The sequence below is a fragment of the Xenopus laevis genome, chromosome 4S (genome assembly GCF_017654675.1).
Source record: "Xenopus laevis strain J_2021 chromosome 4S, Xenopus_laevis_v10.1, whole genome shotgun sequence".
NCBI lineage: Eukaryota > Metazoa > Chordata > Amphibia > Anura > Pipidae > Xenopus > Xenopus laevis.
Genome location: NC_054378.1, coordinates 33792820 through 33818205, shown reverse-complemented (window position 1 = coordinate 33818205; position 25386 = coordinate 33792820). Strand labels below are relative to the sequence as shown.

Sequence of the window (25386 nt, the reverse complement as noted above, 5' to 3'; positions counted from 1 at the left end):
AAACCTATTTAAAAATCTCAGCTGTCAATCAAATATTGTCTGCCCCTTCTCTATGCCTTCGGCATAGAGGTGGGGCAGACAATTACTTTCACTTTCCATTCAGCACTTCCCAGATGTCACTGCACTCCCCACATTTCCCAATTTATCTAAACCATTTAATTGTGTAGCCAGAGCATGGGGATGGACATCAGGTCCCCCCCATTCTGGTGCACAAACAAGATTCTAAAATGATGCAAGGCTTGCCTTAATAACAGTATCCACAAAATGGCTCCTGCCTGCTTGCTATAATTATGAGTTCCCAGAACAAAGGAAACAAGATTCAAATAATTTATATAGTGTGATTGAAAGTTCAGTTTGCTTGACTAACATGATAAAATAGGATTTCGAATTTTTTTTTTGGGTGATGGATCCCCTTTAACTGAAGAAAAAGGTACATTTTTGACAATGGCACTTTTATTGGCACAGACAGACTATACAAATAAGGGAGGTAGTTCTTTACACTGATAATACATACACCACTGTGATATGGTAGATGAAGAGCTTAGAAGAGTATAACAGCTGTACAATTTTAGCTTTCAGGAATCACACTACATTCAGCTTTTTACAGAGGTCTGTTAGCTACTGGTATTGCTACTCTAGTTACAGTTAATGATGGTAGAAGAGGGTTGTCAAGAATAGTGGTGGTCCCTGACTTTGGTCTACTTTTTGACTTCACCTCATTAAAGTGTCTGATACTGCGCTTGTTTTGTGTTGCTTTTGTGTGCAAAAAACCCATAGAGGAAAGGTTACTGTTTTGTTTTAAGATAGTGGGAGAAGTAGTAACTGGTTTATTCGCTAGAAACGTGCATTGCCAGTAAAGGTGGTCTGCGTCCCTTAGAGGTGTTTTTGGGATACAAGATGTTAGAAAAGATAAGGAGTGTGGTACTTTAATTTGTTCTCTCTGAAGTTCACAGATTGGTTCAACACGTCTCTCTCCTTTTAATTCTACATTGCCAATAACTTGATTGTATACAGAGCTTCCTAATAAAGTCTTTGAATGTAGATTTTCAAATTGCTGAACTGAGATATTTTTGTTTCTGACGACTGAATCCGTATGCCCAGTGACAGCTGGCGATTTCAGAGGAGGCAACACAACAGGGATACTTATGTGCAAGTCTTTGGTATTGCAGTTTGCACACATTGAAACTGACTGGGAAACATTTACTTCCTTCATCACTGTTACAGATGTGCAGCTTCCAGAATTGCTTTGTTTACGTTGTGTTTGTTCTCCAGTGAATACATCAGCACTGGATACTTTATCACAAACGGTTTCTGTTGTGGAAACCATTGGAGCTGAAGGGCAGTGATCTGTTGTGCTGAAAGATATGTCTTCCTCTGTAGACTGTAGATCATTATTTGTAAGCAAGTTATTGCATCCTGATTTTTCTTGAAGGGAAACTGCTGAGGTTTTTCTATCCGGAGTTCCATTTTTACTTTCTGTGATTTGACACATATTTAAGCAAATGAGACAGCTTACACTATCCAGTGATTTGTGCTTCCTTGTTTTCTTCTGAGGAAGCAGACCAGCCGATGGAGAGAGTGTACCCCAGCCACATACCTGCAAACAAAAACGTGAAAAATTAGTACATATTTGAGGAAGCTGAAAAAAATAAATAAATCGCGTCCATCAAGTTAACTTTTTCTAAGTGAATTCTACTTTTAGCTGAGCAGGAAGAAGGCAAAAACCCATCTACAATGCACTTGAAAGAGAGAAAAAATTCCACACCAACTTTAGACCAGTCCTTGAATCAACTTTGAATTAATGTTAATGTTTCAGTAACCAGTGACAGAACCTCCCACCATATCCTTCATACTTTTGTGCCCCACCCCAGCATCTGCTACTTGCTATCCCTGTATGGATAGCAATGTTTCTAAACATATCTATAATATAATAATTGAAAAAATTGGCCTACAATCAAAATGTCAACTTACAGCTTCTTCCCATCCATCTCCAATCAGCCATTCTATGGAATTTTGATCATCTTCCAGAAGCTTTTCACTGGTTTCAGCAAGTGCTTCAATTAATGCTCTCTGTGGTTTCTCACTGTTATAATAGCAATATTTTTGAAGTGACCTCTCAGACTTTTCTGTGTGCACTGCTGTATCTTGGGTTGCCATTAGCAGCGTTATTCATGAAGTCTATGATAAAGTTAGTGAAGATAAATATCAGTACTGCACAACAAAATTTAAGGGCCAGTATACCCACTTGTTCAACATGAGTTCAGAAGAAATCTTGCACTGAACATGCTTCTTGCCTATTGTTTAAATCATTAAAATTCTGTTTTTCTATTGTTGTTAAAGGGATACTGTCATGGGAAAACATGTTTTTTTCAAGACGCACTAGTTAATAGTGCTGCTCCAGCAGAATTCTGCACTGAACTGAAATCCATTTTTTAAAATAGCAAACAGATTTAATTATTGTCATATTTAATTTTGAAATCTTACATGGGGCTAGACATATTGTCAGTTTCCCATCTGCCCCCAGTCATGTGACTTGTGCTCTGATAAACTTCAGTCACTCTTTACTGCTGTACTGCAAATTGGAGTGATATCACCAACTCCCCCCCCAGCAGCCAAACAAAAGAACAATGGGAAGGTAACCAGATAGCAGCTCCCTGGAAAATCTAAGAACAGCACTCAATAGTAAAAGCCAAGTCCCACTGAGACTGATTCTGTTACATTAAAGGAACAGTAATGTCAAAAAATAAAAGTGTTTTAAAGTAATGAAAATATAATGCAGTGTTGCCCTGCACTGGTAAAATTGCTGTGTTTGCTTAAGAAACACTACTATTGTTTATATAATAAGCTGCTGTGTAGCAATGGGGGCAGCCATTCAAAGGAGAAAAGGCTCAGGTAACACATCAGATAGCAAATAAGCTCTGTCTGTCTAATGGTGTTATATTTCATCCATTAGTTATCCTGTGCCATATAGCCATTTTTCAATTTCCGCCATTGCTCTCCAGCAGCTTTTTTATATGAACTATAGTAGTGTTTCTGAAGCAAACAGATTCGTTTTACCAGTGCAGGGCAACAGTACATGATGGTTTCATTACTTTAAAACACTTACATTTTTTGGTTTTACTGTTTCTTTAAGTAGGAGAAATAACAGCCTGTCAGAAAGTAGTTCTGTCCTAAAGTGCAGGCACAAGTCACATGACTGGGGCAGCTGGGAAACTGACAATATGTCTAGCCCCACTCAGATTTCAAAATTGAATATAAAAAAATCTGTTTGCTCTTTTGAGAAATGGATTTCAGTGCATAATTCTGCTGGGGCAGCTCCATTAACTGATGCGTCTTGGAAAAAAACATGTTTTCCCATGACAGTATCCCTTTAAGCTAAACATGGCAAACAGGGGACTGAAGCTACTCCATGTTTGGTCCTGTGTAGGTATATAATTAAGACTATCAATGCAAAGTGTGTTATAAAACACAGTAGAGGGTAAGGGATGGGCCATAGACTGGTAATCTAATTATCTGCCTTACAAAGAGCAAACATGTTATAGCTTCAAGAAATAACAAACAATGGATGTTTCAAGATTAAAACAATAGGTAAAATATATATACCTCACAAACCCTATTCATTAAATTGTGTTAAACAACAAGGGGGGTCAGGTATAGTGCCCATTTAATGGAAATATATAATGTATACTTTTTGTATCTATTATGCAAAAGTATTGTATTGTATTTTTAACCAATGCTATCATTTTACACAGTAACAATTTCTGCACTACAGTGTTGTTCCCTATGCGTTTATTTCAAACTATGACACAGCATTCCAAATGTTACTGTGCGCCTATTGTATAACAGCTGGTAATGATGGGGTTAACCAATTAATATGAGCCAATAATACAAACCAATAAATAAAAACATTTGTAAATTATACGTGCCAGCATAGATTATGCAATAAACCAACAAAAAAAAAAATAGTTTAATAGTAATTGGCAAACGCTTCTTTTTAAAGTGAATAACATTAGAATAGTTTTTTTCTGTATCTGTACAATAGGAGCAAATGAACATAAATAGACATTATAAGAAATTGTAGCTGATGGTACTGATGGTATATCTATATGCCTTATATTTATTTATTTCCTAGTATTTATATTGGGCTGACACATAGGGCAGGGCCGGGCCAAGGGGTAGGCAGGGTAGGCAACGGCCTAGGGCGCAATAACTGGGGGGGGGGCGCACTTAGGGGGGAAAAAATGTTTACATTTTTTTTTCAGTATTAAAATGTAGTCCCATGGCTGGCCTTTAGTTTTAAAGGATAATTTAAAAAAAAATCACATTCCCCCAAGGGCCCCAAACCCCTCTGGAGTTTGCTTATACAGCAGCCGCCTGGGAGCGTGAACGTGACTTCCAATTCTCTTTGACGCGCTGGCACCATGACGTGCATGCACATTGGACTGCGGCGCAAGTCACTACAAAGAGGAATCGGGCAGAGACAGGACCTGGCTGCACACTGTGCGCACCTAGAAGGACTCGGGAGCAGTAACTCAACGCTGAAGACTGTCACTCTGTACTGCTGGTAGGGTTGCCACCTTTACTGAAAAATATTACCAGCCAGTGGGGGGCGGGCACCAAAAGGGGGCGGTCCGTGACGCAAAAAGGGGGCGAAGCAACATGGCGTGCCACAAAAGGGGTGGAGCATCATCACAGCGATGTCCACAGCTGGAAAAAAGTTAAGTTCTGTGCGAATTGGGGGCAGGCCAGGGGCTTTTTTTAAAGGGTATTACAAATTACCGGCAACTGCATTGCCGGTAAATTTGTAATACCGGCCCCGGCCTTGGCAGGTGTTTTACCGGCTAGGCCGGTAAAATACCGGGCGGGTGGCAACTCTAACTGCTGGCTGCCTGGCTGGGGCCCTGCTGGCTGCTGTAGTAACTTCTTACCTTCCTTGAAGTCGCTTGCTGGGCTGCTGCTGGCACAGGTACAGAGATCATGGGGGCTCTTGGGGCGTTGGCACTTGGCTTGGCACATAGGTAGTATAGATGGGGGCCATGATGGGCTGGCGCCTGGCAGGCTGCTGGTACTGTGGGGGGGGCTGCCTTGGGGGCCATGATGGACTGGCTGCTGGTACTGTGGGGGGAAATGCTGAATAGAATGGGAATAGAGCATTCGATTCGAAGTTTTTCCCAAAAAAACCTTTGATTTTTCAAAGTCCACCAATTGACTCCAAGGGGCAGATTTACATAGGGTCGAATATCGAGGGTTAATTAACCCTCGATATTCGACTGCCGAATGTAAATCCTTAGACATCGAAGTCGAAGGATTTACCGCAATTAGTTCAATTGAACGATTAAATCCTTCGAATCGAACCATTCAAAGGATTTTAATCCATCGATCGAACGATTTTTCTACGACCAAAAAATTGCTAGGAAGCCTATCTATATACCTTCCCCATAGGCTAACATTGCACCTCGGTAGATTTTAGGTGGCGAAGTAGGGGGTCGAAGTTTTTTTTTAAAGAGACAGTACTTCGATTATCAAACGGTCGAATAATCAAACGATTTTTAGTTCGAATCGTTCGATTCGAAGTAGCCAATTCGATGGTCGAATTAGCCAAAAAAATCATTCAAAATTCGTAGTTTTTTTTCTTCTATTCCTTCACTTGAGCTAAGTAAATGGGCCCCCCAAATGTGTTCTAGGAGGCTCCCCCATAGGCTAAAACAGCAATGCAGAAGGTTTTAGATGGCGAATGTTCGAAGGACATAATACATTTTGATATTCAAATTTTTTTCAAATTCGGATAGAATTTGGACTATTCCCTAGTCGAAGTACACAAAAAAAAGCTCGAAATTCGATTTTTTTTTTTCACTCGAAAATTCACCTCGACCGTTGATCAATCTGCCCCATATATTCAGTGAAAGGAACATTGTTTTTTTCAGAGAATGGGATTCAACAGGTAAACTGAATGTGATTGGAGACCCTCCGCTAGACCACGGAGCTTGCACTCTATAGCTACAAGCAATAAGTGCTGCTAGTTGGTATTTGAAAAACAGAAAGGGTGTGCAATTCCTAAACAAATCAGATTTTTTCACTCCCAAAAAGGGCTACAAAGAAAGAAAGTGACTGTAAAGTAAGCAGTGTGGGGGCAAATTGACAGGAACAACAGGAAAATGTAGAGCAGGGTGGTTGCAAGGCGCATAATTCAATTTCATACACGTCCTAAAATGGACACAAGACAAACTGTCTTACTCACCGGTGCTGAAGAACCTCCAGTTCTCTCTCGCTATCTAATCCCTGGCTGCGCGCATTCCGAGCACTCGCATTACCCCAAACAGAGCGCAGCAGTTGCTACGGGATACGGCAGCGCAGCAGTTGCTACGGGATACGGCTATAAGCAAGGGGGGCGGAGCCTTTAGCGGAAATGAAGTGAACCGGTGGTCGGCGAGTGTAAATAGCACTGTCCTTGTGTCACACTCTGTTGCTGACCTCTGCTGAGGGAACTATTCACTTGCAACCTGCAATTAACCTATCACTTGCCTTACCTTTCCCAGCCCGTTCTTTAGGCTTCTCCCCGCTACAAGTGATACCATTTCTAATGTAGCTGTAGTCTTTTTGTTATGTTTAATAAAACTACGTCACGTGTATGATACAGTTGTAACCTCAAATAATAAAATGTACCCAACAAGTCTATGACTTTTTATAAAGACAAACAGTAGTAATGATGTTGACATAGCATATCTAGCAATGTGTGAAACTGATAAGAAAGCTTTTATGGATTTACTGTACACGAGTTTGTATTGAATAAAACTGGCCATACGTACGATTTTCGAACCGTGTGTGGAGTCCCAACATTTTTCGTCCGGTGGAGATCGGTCGTTTGGTCGATCGGATAGATTAAAAGATTTCTGTCGGCTGCTGATAATATCTCTGCATGTATTGCCGATCGTACGATTTTCAGAGGGAGACTGTCACTAGCTTTGTCAGCCATAACTATCGTACGATTGCTGTCAGGGGCAGAACATCGACTGATCTGTTCATTTGTACTTTATTTGATCGGAATGGTTAGTGGCAGGTCGGGAGATGGGGAAGTCCGATCGTACGATGATTCATACGATCAGATCTTTGCGTCTATGGCCATCTTAACATTATGTTCAGGCTGTGAAATGAAACAATAAGGTTTTACGATGGAACACTGCACATTGTGTAATCTGCAGTGTTAAAATGACCAGATTGTACTGAGAAAAGATTTCATGCACCCATACTACCTTTTATAAATCTTAAATTAATCAATAATCAGTTATTGTTGGGGTCCTTCCTTCCAGTCAACTCCACGTTATTTGCATATCAGCATCAAGGGATACTAAACATATGAAAAACATATTTCAGTCCATTTGCTGAGGTGCCCTTGTGCCTGTGCAGGCAAAATTAACCAAAAAGTCCAGGAAATGATTTTACAACAAGTTAAATTAACAAATTGGAACAAAACAAGGAATGTAGATGAACAAGGTAGACATTAGGTAGCAGAACAAGTTAGGCAGCGAAAACAAAACTAATGGAACAGGCTAAGAATGGAGTGGAACAGGCTAGAGCAGGGATCCCCAACCTTTTGAACCCGTTGAACAACATTCAGAAGAAAAAGGAGTTGGGGAGCAACACAAACATGAAAAATGTTATTGGGGTGCCAAAAAAGTGCTGTGATTGGCTATTTAGTAGCCCCTATGTGGATTATCAACCTACATTGAAGCTCTGTTTGGCAGTGCACCTGGTTTATATACAACCAAAACTTGCCTCCAAGCCTGGAATTCAAAAATAAGCTTCTGCTTTGAGGTCACTGGGAGCAACATCCAACAGGTTGGAGAGCAACATGTTGCTCACGAGCTACTGGTTGGGGACCACTGGGCTAGAGAATGAAACAAAGAAGGCAATGCAACACGATACTTTAAGAATCTAGATAAGGGAAACAGCAAAAGACAGGAAGCTGATTAAGAAGCTGAAAAAATGTACATAACTGAACAAGGTAGCAGATATAGGCAGGGAAAAGTAACAAAAGAAAAGTACAATTTTAAGCAGAATAACATATTAATGAACAAAGAACATAGTCTCACAGAGTATTATATTATAAGTAGATGGTTACTGCAGGTAGAAAAACAAATAAAAGTAAAATTGCGGTATTTATTGGCTCTACATATAAAAATAGGCTAAAGGACCTAGGCCTTATGTGTTTCGGGCTATGACACCCTTAATCATAGGCACCTGTGCCTGAATTCCCCTTATTCCAGACGCCATCTGCAACCGATTCAAAATCTACACCTTCCTCGTGATTTTACCACAATTTAAAAGTTCTATATATTTCTTAATTTATTTGCACATGGAAATACATTGCATTTAGCAGGTGGCAGCAAATGCCTGTTGACCCAACCCTGGCATATAGGGTAAACTGAAGACATTTTAGGCTTGATGAAGTTAACCTTCTCTATGCAAATATGTTTAAATATAATTTAAAGGCAGAGAGATTGGGAGTATACTGGACAGAACGAGGAAAGGAATTCCAGAGAAGGAGATCAATAAGCAGTTGTAGAAAGGTATATGTACTGAAGACTCAGCTACTTCTTCCCAGCTTTACCCTACATAGATCTACATAAATTACAGTAAATGTCAAGAAATACCACCTTGATTTAATACTTTCAGTAATATATATCGGTAAACAGCACTTTGTCTGAGGTATCTCACTTAGAATATTGACTTTTAATGGCACTTATCATTTATTGGTTGTATTATTGTGTGTAACCTATATATTCAATATGTACACCCATTTTTGTACATTTTTTGTATTGTGAAATATCTTGCCACATTATTACTATGTGTTATTAATTTTTGTATCCCTGTACGTAAATAATAATATAATTAACTACATTTAGAAGTAACAAGTAGGAACAGTGTCGGACTGGGAAACCAGGGGCCCACCCAAAAACCTTAGACCAGGGCCCACCCAAAAACCTTAGACCAGGGGACACTCTCAGTACTATTATTCTTCATCTCCTCAATCAACCTCTATTCTCCTAGTCTCTTTTCTTTACATACTATAATAAATTATTCCATCTATTTAGCCTCTTTGTTCTCCTAGAAAAAGGGAATGGCCATGAAATTGGCCAAAAGTTTAGCAGCATGAGGGCCCACTGACACCTTGGCCCACCGGGAGTTTTCCTGGTAACCCAGTGGGCCAGTCCGACACTGAGTAGGAAACTTTCTTCTTTAAGTAACATACATTTGAAACATGGCAACTAATGATTTCTGTGTACCGGAAAAAGTGGCGCCTCTCTTCAACACACTGCAAGAATACACAATGTGTTTAGCTACTGTCCCTCAGACAAAGCTTAGGCACTGTGCAAAGTCACACTGTTTTTGAAATGCAGAATCACATCACAGCTTGAGAGGGGGTTGAAAATACCAATCACATATATTATTTTGCATGTATCTCTACATGTATGCTTCAGATCTTATCTAATTTATGGTCTCTAATTGATGGAGTAATTTTATTTAACATTCACTATTTATCAGACAGTACTGGAGAGATGAATTTGTGTGTGTGTTTTAAGCAATACTGACACGTTCCTATAAAAATCATAGGAACTTGTCTGTATGAAGTACATGCTGCACGGAATAGTTCAGCTTCGCAGGGCCGCCATCAGGGGGTACGAGTGTACCAAGGCCAAGGCCTCAAGGGGGGCCCGGCAGTGCTGAACTTTTCGAAAGAGCCGGGTCCCCCATTGACAGCGCTGAAGCCGTGCCGCCTCCTTCCGAAGTCCTGAATGCGGAAGTGCCGAAAAGCCGAAGTCCCGAATGTGGAAGTGCCAAAAAGCCAACAGCTGAAGTCCCGAAGCGGTGGAAAGACCCAAAGTCACGAAAATAGACGAAGCTGAAGTCCCGAAGTGGCGAAAAGACCCGAAGTCTTGAAAACAGCTGAGATTGAAGTCCTGAAGCGGCAAAAAGACCTGAAGTCACGAAAACAGCAGAAATGTAGGTCCTTAAGCGGCGAAAAGACCCAAAGTCATGAAACGAGGCAAAGTCCTGAAGCCACGAGTTATATTCCTCTGTTTTTTTATTTTTTTTAATCCCCTGGCCACCAATGTATTATTTTAATGCTCTATAGGCCCCTGCCACCAATTGTTTTTAAAAAATATTCTTTGGGGCCCCAATTTTTTTTTAAACTTGTAAGGGGGTACCTGGCACCAATGTTTTTTTTAAAAAAAATATTCATTTAATTCATTTAATTTTTTTCTTTTATTTTTTCCTTACATGGTCTAGCAAAATAGAGAGTACTGCATTCCTTCTGATTATGAATACAGCAAATCTTTAGTGAGTACCAAGCTGTTAAAGGAACCTGTACCATGTCAAGCTACCCAGAAGGTAACAGGTAATTTGGTACAATAATATAGAATGTCACTATTTGTTGGATCTCTTTGAACTTATAATGCCAGGAACCATTTGGAATCTTGAAGGTAAGGGCACACACTAAGATTCGGGGAGATTTAGTCACCCGAAGAAGAGGCGATTTGTCGCCAGGCAACTAAATCTCTCCAAATCTTAGTGTGTGCCCTTACCCTTATTCACTTTCCCTAGGTGCACACTCCCAGCCTGTACTAGAGGCTTGTTGTATGACATATGGCCAATGTCAGACTAGGCCAGTGAGACACTGTGTAAAAACCTGGTGAGCCAGCCCACAGTCCTGGTCAAGAAGGAAGGAGGTCAGCGTTATGTGATGTGACTTTGCGCACACACCAGGGAGGAGTTTTACATCCAGAGGAGGGTCGTTGGTGGCCAGAACAAGCAGATCTTTGACGGCCAAATTGTATAATAAGTGTGGCATGTGGAGATCTGTCAGGAGAGAAACTATGCGATCTTTGCTTACTGGATTTTCAAATCTGCCCAACAGATAAAGCATGGCCAGCTTTAGTGTTTATTTTAACCCTTGTGGCCTTTCCCATCATGGCCATGATTTGCATTTCAAACTGAAGACATGGTGAAAGTTACACAGATGAAACACAAAAAAAGAGACATTTGGAAATCCCATGTAAGACTGAAGTTTGATGGTGCTAATGAGTACAATGAGTACAATCCACATTTATAAAAAGGAATAGGGAATATACTGTAAAGGTATATGGTAACAACAGACAAAAGGTTGGTGAAACAAACTGGCAACGCCTCTTGGCCTGGGTTTATTTATTTCTATGGTCCCACCAGCATCTTACCCTCTTTTCCCAGGTGGTATCCTAATTCATTCTAATATTTAACATTTTATTCTTGAACCTATATTTTCTTTAGTTGTAATATTGGTGTGTAGGCAGCCATCTAATCTCATTTTGCCTGATCCCGTGTTTTCAGAAAGAGTCAGCACTCACAATGGAACTGTTTTCAGGTAGGCTATTGTTTCTCTTACACAGTGTAACAGAAGCAGTCGTAATTTAGAGTAGCTGAACTTGAATTGTTACTATTGAGTGATGTTCTCATATCTACCACTAGATGGGAGCATTTTTAGCAAAGCAGGTGTCGGGGAGCTGTTATCTGATTACCTTCCCATGGTTCTGCTGATGGGCTGCTGGTGGGAAAATTAGGAAAACCGGGCAGGACTCCCCTAGACTGATGTGACGATCGGCTGATCACCACATCATAGTCCCATCAGCCCACAACATCACCATACACCCCACAACATCACAGCCGTGACATTATCTCCCCCCCCCGTCTGAACGAGGAGAGGTGGCAACCCTCAATGCAGAATATTACGGAATTCCATGCAAATCCGATATGCCAGAAATGTAAATACTTTTCTAAGTTTAATATAAAATGTCAGCCTATCCAAAAGGGAAGTGCAATGCAGTTCATCATAAACATGGTTTGGATAGAGCTGGTGACAGCTGGTGGATCAGGGATGTGGCTGTATATAAAAGGAGCTTTTTTTTAATTAATTGGGCCCTATTTAATTTGCTGATAGGGCATTCAGGTAATAAGTTGGTCATCTGTGGTGAGGGCCCTGTAACTTTGTAGTATGGGCCCCATGATTACTGATGATAGCACTAACTCCATACTGACTTAATTTATTGTGGTTCTCTCTTCCCATCCTCATGTCTGCTGCTCTTTGCAACCACCAGCAACGCAGCCAGGTACATGCTGGATTGTAGTGTGTAACTGGAACTTGTAGTTCCACAACAACAGCTTTCTGGTCCTCAAATATTATGCCTGTAAAGCAGCAGCAATGAGGATTGCATTTAAGTTGTCACAGAATTTTACATGAACGTGATACAATCTCGGGGATAATTTCTCATTGTGCTGTGTCACTGTTTACAGATGATTCATGCAGGGAGAGGATTTAGATACTGCTGAATCAGACACAGTTTATTATTATTAAATCCTTTATGTGGTAAAAAAAAAACTGAAGCAATTAACAAGCACATATATTTAACTATATCCAATTATTCTGCATATATTCTTATTAGCTGTCCAACCATTAGAAAATGGCTCTTAAAGGGTCAGCATTAGTTTAATGAACAGGGCTTCAGCAAATTAAATATATACTAGTATTTTATTTGCCTGTGGATAGTGTTACATGGTTGTTGTGCATTTGTCTATGTCTTCATTCAGTGGTTGCTGAAATTTTCAAAAAATTTATATAGTCTACATAATTTTAATATTGCTTGACTACCATGGAACCATTAGATTGGAAACTATTTCTTAGGGTCGCAGATCCCCTTTAATATCAGCAGAACTAATGCTTTATTCCATTCTCTCCACCTTCTTCCATGTATTGCTCCAGTTACCCTTTTATGTCCATTTGTACAAAGTTCTGTCCCGTGAAGATGATGCCATACATACTGTAGATATCTACTGAATTCTTTGCTGAATCACAACCCCTTGCAGGTCATCCCAATTCCTGTGTCCTTCAGAGTTCATTTCTCTGGATCCAATAAGCTGTGCCCTGGGTTTGCTGCAATTCTGCCCCCACCCCACAGTCTTGAACTGTATATTCTGGGAAATGGCAGCAGGTTTGCTATAAGATGCCATACATAGTCACTACTTATTGGGCCTGTGGGGGAGCTGTTTGGCTTGTGGACCTGATATGCCCAGACTGTTTTAAATCATATTCTGTACATGCGCACTACATTTCTTAAAAATCATGCAACACTAACATTAATATTATTTATTAGGAACATATATATGTGTATATTAACCTTTCTGCTCAATACATGTCCACTCCAGATCACACATACATTATTTTACTTTTGTAAACAGTATCAGTGCCCCTGGGCTCCTAGAGTTGGTTTCATTAACAAATCTCTAATGCTCTTTTGATGGGTCCCCTTTAACTAATAACTTATAACATGACTAAATTATAGGAACCTGTGCCCTATGAGTCTCTCTTCTATGATTCCAGAAATAGTAATTCACCCCAAATCCTCTGATAATTGTATTTATATTGGCTTTGGGCCACCTGTGCTTTCACATCTTGTCTCTGGTGACAGTGCCTTAATAACCACACGGACATAATACGTTTTGGAATAAGGTCATGTTTTGTTAAAACTTTACCCAAATCACACCAATAAAAAAATGAAAGCCCCCAAATAATTCCCTTTTAAGAGAAAACACATTGCACTGCTGCAAATCAGTAGGCACATCCCCAGTTATCAATGCAGACATTTGACTTCTCCAGTAGGCACTTTCTGACCTGGAAGGCAGTGCCAGGGAGCCCCTCATTCATTACCCCCCACCATTTAATTGACTACTTACCTGGATTATATCCACATGCCTGAACGCATGTGGATTCCCAGTGGTTGCCCATTTAAGGGCCTGCCAACCCCCACATTTGGCCCACCTGTATTGCTGACACAAGCAGAGAGGTGTAATACCAAAAACTTAATCTATGATTCCAACAAATTCTACCTGCAAATATTCTTTCCTGAGTATATTTTTCTCTTCTTTTGGCATTTTCTATGTTATTTGTCAGTGTAACTTCAGGTAATTTCTCTTTGATGCAGTTTACAGTGGCCAGAATGTTTATACTCTTGGCATAAAAAAACTATGATGTTGGGCATACCCCTTAAACTTTTTGCTTCTTAAATCAGGAAAAGCAGCTTGGCCCAACTGAGCCCTATCTTACCCAGCCAGCACAACCTCATCTCTTCTTCTGGTTTACCCAACTGTTCACCATAATACTCCCCAGTTGCCCGTTGAATATAGGAATGACCCACTATCCGTGTCCGAATGTCTTTTTCTTGCCTTGCTGTAAAAAAGAATGAAACATTGTAGAATGCAAACCTAAGGTCATGTGAGACTTAAAAGCCACTGAGTGTTATCGCCCTGACCACTTTATTTTGACTTGAATGCCCTTTTCTAGGCAGCTTCTGTGGCTGCCCCAATGCTAAATGAATGTGTAGTTATTTTTAAGGATTGAACTAAAAAATAGTTAGAGGTGATTCATCTTGATGTACTAATAAAGGGCTCTGCTCTTTTTGCCTTGTCAAGTAAGTAGTCTTGTACTGCTTGTAAGGGACATGTCACCAGTATCTTTTAAACAAATCCAAGACCCTTTTTTGTCCACCCTATGAAGCATAATTATGCTGATTTATATGGTTTGACTTGGCCAACCTGCATTCCAGACAATATTGCCAAGTTGTTGTTTGCCAATAGCTCTCCTAGGCATAGTGCCCCATGAGAAGCTATGCAAAAGGTAGCTTTGAGTAGCTGTACCTCAAAAATATTGCTACAAATCTGCCATTTGGTTAAGAGGTTAGGACACCTTCTGCCCTGTTTTTGGTTGCTGGAGCCACTTTGAGATGTCATGCTACCCCTACACCATTCCTCAGCAATAACATTTGTTTCCTGGCTGTAGAGCAGTGACAAGTGCAATGCAAAGAGAAGAGGCACTGCCGCAGATGGGGGCGGAAGCAATGGGTGGATGGAAGTTATCCGGCGTGACATCACAGCATAAGCTTAGTGGGCAAGGTGGCATCACAGGAGACACTAAGTGGGCAGGGTTACATCACAGGAGATGGTGAATTGCAGTGCAACATCACAGGAGGTGGTGAGGTGGGGAATCGGAGCTGTGTGAAAGAGCAACATTTAAGGCCTTAAATTTGTATGCAGTGCAGGACTGTGATGGGTTGGGAAATGAACACTTACATTTGATGAATGTAGCCTGGGGTTCCAGCACCTCCTTAAAGTGTTCTCAGCTTTTTGCTTGCTCTTTAGGAGAAATGCTGTTCTGCTGATGTTCCTTGCTGCTGCTGCAGATCCATTCTTCAGGAAAAGAAGCAAAGCTCTGGGAGAATGCAGCTGTCTCAGAAAATCACAAGTTAGTTCCGACCCCCCTCTGTGTGCTGCTACTTCAAGTACCTTTGTTAATTAGCCCCAACCCCCAAGTTTTCCCACCCCCTTCTTTTGAAGCCCCAGACAGACCGGCTTTATCTGTTTCATGACACACACTGTCCTTATGGGGCTTTATTTGTATGCACTGAACTCAGCCTCTCATATCTAGGATGCCCCACATCGTCGGGAGCATGGGAAATGCTTTGAATAGATTCTGGAAGCAGCTGAATGTCGCACTAGGATAGTACAACTGGCTTAACCCAAGCAGCAAGTGTATAAACTGAGGGACAATCTATTCCTCTCGGCAGTTAATGAGTTCTACAGTTGATGATGTCCTGTGCCCCTCCTCCTTCCCCATACTGTCTGTGGTTCTTGCAGGGATGTGATGTGCGTCACACTCACAGCACGTCAGGACAAGCGTCTCTCTCCGAATCTCTAGCTGTCACACAGCCTGGCTCATGTACCAGTGATTCCCCTGCACAGAGCACACTCTGCATGGACACCATGCCCACTCACCGCCACATCCTGCCCCGCAACTTCAGCTGCACCGCAGTGCTCTATGGGGACGAGCCAGAGAGCCCAGATGATGAAGAAAAAGATGGTGAAGTGGAAGCACCACCACCAGAGAAAATAAAAGAGGAAAGCAAACCTGTCACCCGGGGCAGAGAGATCACCATTGTCCCACAAAGCCCCATAGCGAGGAGAAGAGCCAAATCGTTGCCCACCCCAGCAGAAAGAAGGCATCTGGAAGTGGTGGTCCCTCGTAAGAAAGTGGTGCGTTTTGCTGACTCGCTGGGGCTGGAGCTAACATCAGTGCGGCATTTCAGCGACGCCGATGTGCCCAATGTGCCCAATCACGTGCTAGCCGGGCTGCGATGCAGGGAAGCTTGCCCCGCGGGGGCAGAGCTTAGCACATTACTCTTCCGTGCTCCTCCTAGTACCCCACACCTGGAGCCACTCTTCATTGACCCTTGTACCAAGCCGGACTTCGTGGAGCTGGTTAAGCAGCGAAGGGTTTGCCTGGAGAGCCTGCGCACGGACCCATTCAGCATCAGTGGGGAGCTGAGGGTCCTTAACCTTTCCTATGAGAAAGAGGTGACTGTCAGATATACTGTGGACTCATGGAAAACCTCTTCCGAGGTTCAAGCTACCTACCAACGAGGCTGCAGTGACCGATACACTGATCGCTTCTCTTTCAAGTTGCTGTGTCTGGCCCTTATAAACAAGGAGAGCATGCTGGAATTTGCCATTCGATACAGAGTCTGTGGGGCTGAGTATTGGGACAACAATGCTGGGGAAAACTACATGGTTAAAAGCCACAGGGCCACTGTGTCACCACCTAAAGAATTTGACAATGCCTGGATTCACTTCATCTAGGAGTGCACTGGGCCACCTACTCATGTAAAGATATTGGGCTGTGTGGTGGAGCCTAAAAAAACTGGCCCCAGGCAGTAAGAAGGAGCAGTGGGATTTGTGGGGCAGAATGCAATGGGAGATTAATAACAAGCTATAAGGCTGCCACTGTAGTTTAAATGTAAGATAGATAAGTAAGATAATTTGGTTTCTAAAGTAGAAAGGAATGCACACCTGGTTTTTCTTTTTGTACACAGCACCTGGTTAACAGTGCACTAAAATAATCACCAGTTGTATGACATGGTTATTAGATCAGGGGTCTTCATTTTGTATTCCCTTTAATGCTGGAAACACATTGGCCAATTTCCATCAAATCTTATTGTTCTGTTTGTGGGATTTGCACGGTTCTCTGTGAGCAGGCAGCCAGTGGTCATTGACTAAAGGTGGCCATAGATGTAACAATTACGGTCTTTCTTGAAAAAGATCTTTCCAAGAAAGATTGTGTACACATTCAATACACACGTGTAAAACTGAATCGTCAGATATACAGGTAGAAACAATAGAATTCTAACCAGTGTCAGACTGGGCCGGCGGGAAACCGGGAAAAAACCCGGTGCGCCCCCTGCTAGCCCAGATCCAGTCCTAGATTGGCCCCCATATGGAAAAAAAGTTGTGCATCAATGTATGCCCAGCATTCACACATGCATGCGGTGGGCTTGACATTCGCGCATGCGCACAGTGCGTCTGCCATTCGTGCACGACACCCCCGAGGTTCAGAACCCGGTGGGCCCCGACTGTGCCAGTCCGACCCTGATTTTACCTGTATCTGACGATTCAGCACTAGCAATGGCCGATGTTTGGGTCAAAATTTTCCTTTCAGCCCAATCGACGAGTTAACCGTTATCCAAGTGTTCTGCCGATATTGGTTGGCTCTTTTCCCACCATGCACGCACCGAATATTGTACTCAAATTAGTTTCGTACAATGTTATCAGTGTGTCTGTGCCATCTTTAGTTGGGAAGAGGATGGGACCACGTTTCTGCTCTAATCTGAGGTTACCCAACCAGATGTATGGTCAGATCATACACTGTCAAATTAATATGGACATCCTGGATTGCCATGTGTGTTTCCATCTCAAAGCTGTAAACTCAATATTCCAAATATTCATTCATTCCACATTCTAAATTATTTTAAAACTGTTTGTAAATGTAATTTGTGCTAAAAGCAGTAATTGTTTATTAAAGGAACAGTAACACCATCAATGAAAGTGTATTAAATTAATTAAAATATAATGCACTGTTGGCCAGCACTGGTAAGGGCAGGGGCACACGGGCAGATTCGGGGAGATTTAGTCGCCTGGTGACTAATCGCCTCTTCTTCGGGGCGACAATCTCCCTGAACTGCCTTCCGTCTGCTAAAATGAAAAATCGCCTGCGCCAATGCACTCGCGGCGCTTCGATTTCTGAAGTCGCTCAGAGTTTCCTCGTGAGGCAACTTCGGCTACTTCGGAAATCAAAGTGCCGCGAGTGCCATTGCTCTGGCGTTTTCTCATTATAGCAGGCTGAAGGCAGGGGGAACGCAGTTCTGGGAGATTGTCGCCCGCAGAAGAGGTGATTTGTCGACCAGGCGATTAAATCTCCCTGAATCTGCCCGTGCGCCCCTGCCCTAAAACCGGTTTGTTTGTTTCAACTGCTCTACTGTAGTAAACAAGCTGCTGGGTAGCTGTGGAGGCAGCCATTCAAAGCTTTAAAAGAAGAAACGGCACAGGATACACAGCAGATAAGCTCTGTAGTATACAATGCAATTCTACACAGCTTATCTGTTTTCTACTATTTGTCTTGTGCTTGAATGGCTGCCCCCATGGCTACACAGCAGCTTGTTTATATAAACTATAATAATCTTTCTGAAGTAAACACCCCAGTTTTACCAGTGCAGAGCAACACTACATTATTTATTCATTAATTAAAAAAACTTTTTTGATGTTACTGTTCCTTTAGTGTTCTGAGATTAGCATAGCTGAATGAAATAAATGTACAACAAAACACATTCTTGGCTGCAGTCTGATGTAACTACTGTAACACTGTGTCAATGGGACACTCAGTCAGTAGTAGTGGTGCAGTGTATAGCGATGAACAGAAAGATAATGCTTTCCTAGAAATATTTACAAATAATTCAAGTTGTAATTAATGTAAATGTAAAAGTTGTTGAGACTTAAATTCGCTGAATACTACCTTAACAGCTGAAACATTTGCCAATTATATAATGTAGTTTTAGTGCTGCCTTTAAAGCCACAGTTCACTTTATTAGATATGTTTTAAAATGAGGAATCCATTGAACCAAATATTAACTTTGGCACCTGGGCCAAGTTTTCTTCCTGAGAAAGTCAGATATGTATGAAAAAATGAAAATGATTTGGGTGCATTGACACTGCAATAATGTTTTCATGTGGCTTTCAGAATTCTAAGCAAAGAAATATTTTTAGCAGAAGTGTCCTGCTGAGTATTATAGATTTGGTGCATTCGTAAGTTGTGACAGTTGTGTGGTTTTTATTAGTCTTAAACCAGTTATTACCAAACACGTGCCTTCCAGCTATGTTGGGAAAATAATTCCCATCCACTGGTTAACTCAGAGATTCTTAACCTATGGACCAGGACTCAATATTGGGACCCAGTGCTATTTAGAGTCTGTTCCCAAGATCCTCTTTCTAAATGTGGCCATACACCGGCCAATAAAATCTGCCAACAGATGGAGTCGGGCAGATGTCGATCGGGCAGGGTTTAATATCCCGTTGGATTGCTGTTCGTTGATGCAGTCCCACGATCCGACCGCCGGTATTGCTGCATTATGATCTGATCATTGGGCCCTAGAGCCCACGATCGGATCAGCACGAGATTTGCTCGTTTGGTAACATCGCCAAAAGAGTGGATCGCTACATGTATGGCCACCTTTAGAATGATGTTTCTTTTTATAAGATAATGGAAGGTATACAATTGTAGTAATCCAAATTGTGGGTTGCAAGCTGATTTGCAAAAGAAAAAGGTTAAGAAACACTGGACTACCTGCTGCTGAAGGGAATTGTTGCTCAGACATATCTGAAGTGCCACAGTTTAGGCAACTGTGGTTAATGAGTATCCCTAATGTTAATGTCACTTAGGGGACAAGTGTTATGTTTCCTTTGTGGAGGTTTACACTGAATTACTATGAGACCAATCTGTCTTTACTACATCCAATGAGTTCATGTGAGTGTGGATAAAGCCCAGACACTGGAGTGTCAGATGACAAGGACATCAAAATCCAGGGGACACTGTCACCTTGTGAACCTTAAGCTTCCCTTGTATATTTTCCATAACTACATATGTCTGTAGGTCAGTAGCAGTAATTAGTTATGTTTAGCAAAACAAGACATATATTAGTTTACATTGGTTTTGCTTAAATGTTAGATCTGCACTGCCGATGGAGGTTTATTTGGTCCAGTGACTTGTCCTAATTTATACTGTTATTGTAATTGCACCCAATTTCAAAGTAATTTTGTTATTATCCCCCTACTGCCACACTGGGCAAATTTGCACCTGGACAGTAACTTATGGCAACTAATCAGATGATTGCCTTCACTGTTCAACCTGCAGCTGGCTAAATAAAAGCTCATCTCCGGTTGGTTGCTATGGGTTACTGCCCAGGTACAAATTTGCCCAGTGTTTGTAGCTGAGCCCCAGTGTACTGCTTTTTGGCGAGGTGTTTTTTTCCCGTTTGTCATATGATTTACAAAGACCTTTGTTATTTTATTTTGTTGTTAACCCTTTCACTGCAGTGACACATTATGTTGCTAGAACAGTTGAAAAGGGAAAGCAGTTATAGGGCATTAAGCCAGGAATGCACTGAACCTGTGTATATATTGCATATAAATTGCAGGGGATTGAAAGGTGAATAACAATGTTGTTACATGATTTGGCATCTATATATTTTAGGGCTGCCCAAGTGAATATTTAATGGATACAAGTGCCCCACCAAATGAGGTTTATGTCCTTCAGCCTTATCTAAAGCATGATTTGTTGAACACTTGTATCATGACATCATTCTAACATTCTTTGACCTTTAGGGTGGTGGGTGGCACATGCTGCTACTTGGGGTGATTAGTCGCCCAGCAAGTTTGCACTTGAGTAGATCAGTAGTGATAGAGAATGTGCACTCATTAGGCTACAGAGTTACAGTGATTATGAATGCTTGCTAAGGATTTTGGCTCAATGAATGAAAAAACTGCTTTTCAGTGAAACTGTAAAACTACAGTAAATGCAAATGCTTAGTAGGACACTCACTGTGCAGTGAAAAAGAATGATTTTGAAAGACTGCAGCGCTACAGTAAAGAAGAAGGCTTGGAGACTTTTGCTGCTTGTTAAAGAATAGCCTAGATAAAGTATTTGGATAAAGGTTATTGTTTTTGTTGTTGTTGTGTTAGTGCTGTGTAATTGGTGATCCATGGTGTTTTCTAAACGTTTAGATTTTTTCGAAAGGTTTTAAGGCCTTTAGAAACAAACTCAGCGTGTGATCCGATAGCAGCGTTTACATATTGGTGCCCCAAGCACATGAACATATCTTTCACTTACTGTGGCAGTGTCTTTCAATGAGTTTGCAAGAGCCATTTACTGATATTAAGCTATAACCACCACAGGAAATGTAAGTAAACAGTCATTGTTAGCTCCATTAACTCCCAATGAGTTTTAATGATTTGCAGTGTGCTAAGGTGAAGATACACTGTCCCACATAGTTGGATAGAACCTAAAATAAAATGCATACTGGAATATTTTGCTATTGAATGGATTTCAGTTGATCATACTGAAGAATCACATGAGCCATTGATCACTAGGGATGTCGCGGACTGTTCGCCCGCGAACTAATTCGCGCGAACATCGACCGTTCGCGTCCGCCGAATGTTCGCGAACGTCGCGCGACGTTCGCCAATTTGGGTTCGCCTTAGCTGGCACTTATTTTTGCCCTCTCACCCCAGAGCAGCAGATACATGGCAGCCAATCAGGAAGCTCTCCCTCCTGGACCACCCTCACACCCCCTGGACCACTCCCCTTCCATATATAAACTGAAGCCCTGCAGCGTTTTTTCATTCTGCCTGTGTGTGCTTGGAAGAGCTAGTGTAGGGAGAGAGCTGTTTAGTGATTTGAGGGACAGTTGATAGTAACTTTGCTGGCTAGTAATCTACTTGATACTGCTCTGTATTGTAGGGGCAGAACTCTGCAGGGATTTGAGGGACATTTTAGGTTAGGTAGCTTTTCTGGCTAGTAATCTACCTTCTACTGCAGTGCTCTGTATGTAGCTGCTGTGGGCAGCTGTCCTGCTGCTGATCTCTCATCTGCTGACTGCTGCCTGTAACCCAATAGTCCTTGTAAGGACTGCTTTTATTTTCTTTTTTGTTTTTTTTTACTTTGCTACTGTAAGAGCCCAGTGCTATTAGTCTAGCTGTGTTGGGGAGTGGGACTGGTGTGCTGCTCCTCCTAGTAGTTCACCACTACCAGCACCAACCAGAGTCAAAATTGTTACAAAGTATCTTATTTGCACCTGTTAGCTGTTCTGAGCTCTCTGCCAAAAGCTAATTAAGTTAGAAACTGGTTTTTTTCTGGCTGTTCAGTTCAGAGAAAAGAGGGACTTTCCAGTACAAAAGAGGGACAGGGGGTTGAGTGGTCAAAAGAGGGACAGTTGGGAGGTATGCAAGTGCCACCTAGCTGTGTGAGCTTTTTCACATTCTGTCTAAATAACAATAATAATTCCGTGTCCGTAAACATCACCTGAGTGATGTTTTTACAGCAGCAATAATATATTCCGTACCCACTACTGTATACGTTGCCCTTGCAGGCATTGTTTGCCCAGTCTTTAACCAAGTGCCACCTAGCTGTGTGAGCTTTTTCACATTCCGTGTCCAGAAACATCACCTGAGTGACGTAGTGTGATTTCTGCCCTTTACAGCACAAAACGCAGCGCTGTGTCAACAATGTATTTTTCAGATACATTTTTGCCCTTGATCCCCCTCTGGCATGCCACTGTCCAGGTCGTTGCACCCTTTAAACAACTTTAAAATCATTTTTCTGGCCAGAAATGTCTTTTCTAGCTTTTAAAATTCGCCTTCCCATTGAAGTCTATGGGGTTCGCGACGTTCGCGAACCGTTCGCATTTTTGACGCAAGTTCGCGAATATGTTCGCGAACATTTTTTCCGCCGTTCGCTACATCCCTATTGATCACAATTGGCCAGTATATACAGTGCAGTGGTTATCAGCTCAGTTCAGATTCAGTTGTTCTGTTATTACATGTTATGTTGAATGGCAGGGTATGTGAGCGCAGTGCCTAAATGCTATCCAGCAACTGCAATAAGGTATTCAATACCATCCCCGAGGAAGGGGGAGTGTCACAAAGTGACCATGTGCACTTTATAGGAATTTAACAAAGCCTTCTAGTTAATGTATGGTCACAGTTAAAGGAACAGTAACACCAAAAAATTAAAGTGTTTTAAAGTAATAAATATATTATATAATGTTGCCCTGCGCTGGTAAAACAGATGTGTTTGAAACAGAAACACTACTATAGTTCATATAAACAAGCTGCTTCTGTAGCAATGGCGGAAATGGAAAAAAAAGGCTATATGGCACAGGTTAAATAGTAGATAACAGATAACACAGATAACACACACTGCATTATATTTGTATTGCTTTAAAACAATTAATTTTTTTGATGTTACTGTTCCTTTAAGTGTATTGCTGTGATGCAATTAAAGGAGAAGGAAAGCCATTTACCACTTGGGGGTGCCAAATATTAGTTACCCCCAAGTGAATGTAATTAATTACCTGAAACCCGGGCCGTTGCTCCTATCAGCAGAAAACTGCACTGGCTGGGGTTATTCCAGCAAGCACCATGGATCACTTCTCTTCCGGCTTCTTCTTTCTTCAAATTTCCCGGGGCAGAGCACTAGAATGAAAAAGCCAACTTTTTAGTTAAAGTTAGGGTTTTCACTCTAATGTGCATGCTCAGCTGCGAGAGAAAAGAAGAAGCCAGAAGAGAAGCGCTCGGTGGTGCTCACTGGAATAACCCTGGCGTTTCAGGTAAGTAAATACATTCACTTGGGGGTGCCTAACATTTGGCACCCCCAAGTGGTAAACGACTTTCCTTCTCCTTTAAATTGCTGCAATTTTCTTATTTACTGACTACATATGCAGTAAGTGGGATTTTATAGTCTTACTTTTTCTCACATAAAATTGTGTCTTGGTGGTGTAATACTGTATTCAAGGACATCTACATCTCAGCAAATGAGATGGCAGGCAATGTGAGGGGGTAAGGCACGATTACCAGTAAGGCAATCCAGAAATATGTCACCGTCCCCAAAGTTTACCTAATTTGAACATCACAGTTAATGCTAACTGGCTTTTGTATATGGTATTTTTATTCACAGTGATTTGAAATAAAATATTGATAGAACCAAATTAAATTAATTTTCCTTGTTTCCTAAAAGCTTTTCTCCCCAGCACTAAAGCAGCAGCGATCACATTGCCAGCCATTTTCTAAGCTAAGCGTTTTCATCTGATAGATGTATTGTCTTGACATTGTCATGCTTTAATAGGACAAATGACAGCTGAGCTTTTGTTTGGCCAGTCTGCTTCTTTTCTTCGTACCCAGAGCTTAAAATAAAATTGCATGTAGGCATGCATGGCACAGATCTGAAAAAACAAACAAGACGGGGGTGTCCGTGTGTCTTAAAGGCTATCTGTTCCATCCATTTCATACATTTCAGTCATGGCACTAGAATGCTTCATATGCTGCTAAAATAATAAGGAGCAATCCAGTACAGCCTGAAGGAATTTACTAATTCTACCACTCCATTAATCTCAGATTTTGCCAAGAATACTGTCTATAACAAATATTTTCTATGAATTTTGGAAGTCAGTTCTACTAAAATAATTTAATCAGTACTACATGGGGAAAAATGGCGGAAGAATGATCCATCATGTGACTATTAGCTTTGTGTACAAATATTGAAGCTAAGGTATCCACTGTATAACCTGTTAATTAATGATTGCTGTGTTATTTCCCCAGATTTAGAGTATTTGGTTATTAAGAGTTAAGTGGTGCTAAGAAATCTTATTGTTTGTGTTATTAAAAAAAAAAGATCTATAATAAAAAGATTAATATATATATATTATGACATGCTACTATTAACATTTATAAACACAAAAATACTATTTTTATTACATATTTATTTTATCTAAAAGAAGGATAGTTTATTAAAATACACTGTGCTGTTCTAAAACAACATGTGATTGCAGTATAGCAATGTAAATACAAATTATTTCATGGGTCTTCTATCTGTGGCAGTTAGTTACTATTGTTAAACTACAAGAACTCCCTGACAGCCAAATGTAGCCAGTGGGTGCTAGAAATTATTAAACAAAAAAAGGTTAAAAACAAAAGGTTGAACAGTTTTGAATCAGTTTATTAGAAAGATGCTTCCGTTGTACAATTGCTATGCCTGCTGTGATGCTAATGTAACATAGCAAGTAGATTACTGAATCTATTACACATTATAATATCACATTAAGCATTCTAACTCAAATATTTGTCACAATGGTTCAACAAATCAGACACATTGTATGATGATCCCACGTTGATATTTTCTTAATTTTTTTCTGTAAAATGTTTTCT

At 41.1% G+C, this 25386-nt stretch overlaps 2 protein-coding genes across 5 annotated transcripts; one reads left to right on the top strand and one right to left on the bottom strand.

Moving 5' to 3' along the window:
* Nucleotides 1-441: 441 nt before the first annotated feature.
* On the bottom strand, nucleotides 442-15295 carry LOC108715380 (uncharacterized protein C16orf46 homolog). Of its 4 annotated transcripts, XM_018260466.2 has the most exons (4): nucleotides 15157-15295; nucleotides 14135-14257; nucleotides 1972-2178; nucleotides 442-1597 (listed from the first exon to the last, which is right to left on the bottom strand). In XM_018260466.2, the coding sequence occupies exons 3-4, from the start codon at nucleotides 2155-2157 to the stop codon at nucleotides 602-604; spliced, it is 1182 nt and encodes a 393-aa protein (XP_018115955.1). In that variant the 5' UTR covers nucleotides 2158-2178; nucleotides 14135-14257; nucleotides 15157-15295; the 3' UTR covers nucleotides 442-601. The 4 variants fall into 4 exon arrangements, with proteins under 4 accessions (XP_018115955.1, XP_041417065.1, XP_018115956.1 ...); XM_041561131.1 differs by lacking the exon at nucleotides 14135-14257 and having other exon boundaries at nucleotides 15157-15251; XM_018260467.2 differs by lacking the exons at nucleotides 14135-14257; nucleotides 15157-15295 and adding an exon at nucleotides 6807-6866.
* Nucleotides 15296-15669: 374 nt separating this feature from the next.
* On the top strand, nucleotides 15670-17728 carry LOC108715382 (protein phosphatase 1 regulatory subunit 3D). Its single transcript, XM_018260469.2, has one exon. It carries the CDS (start codon nucleotides 15670-15672, stop codon nucleotides 16717-16719), a length of 1050 nt encoding a protein of 349 aa, XP_018115958.1. The 3' UTR covers nucleotides 16720-17728.
* The last annotated feature ends 7658 nt before the right edge of the window (nucleotides 17729-25386 follow it).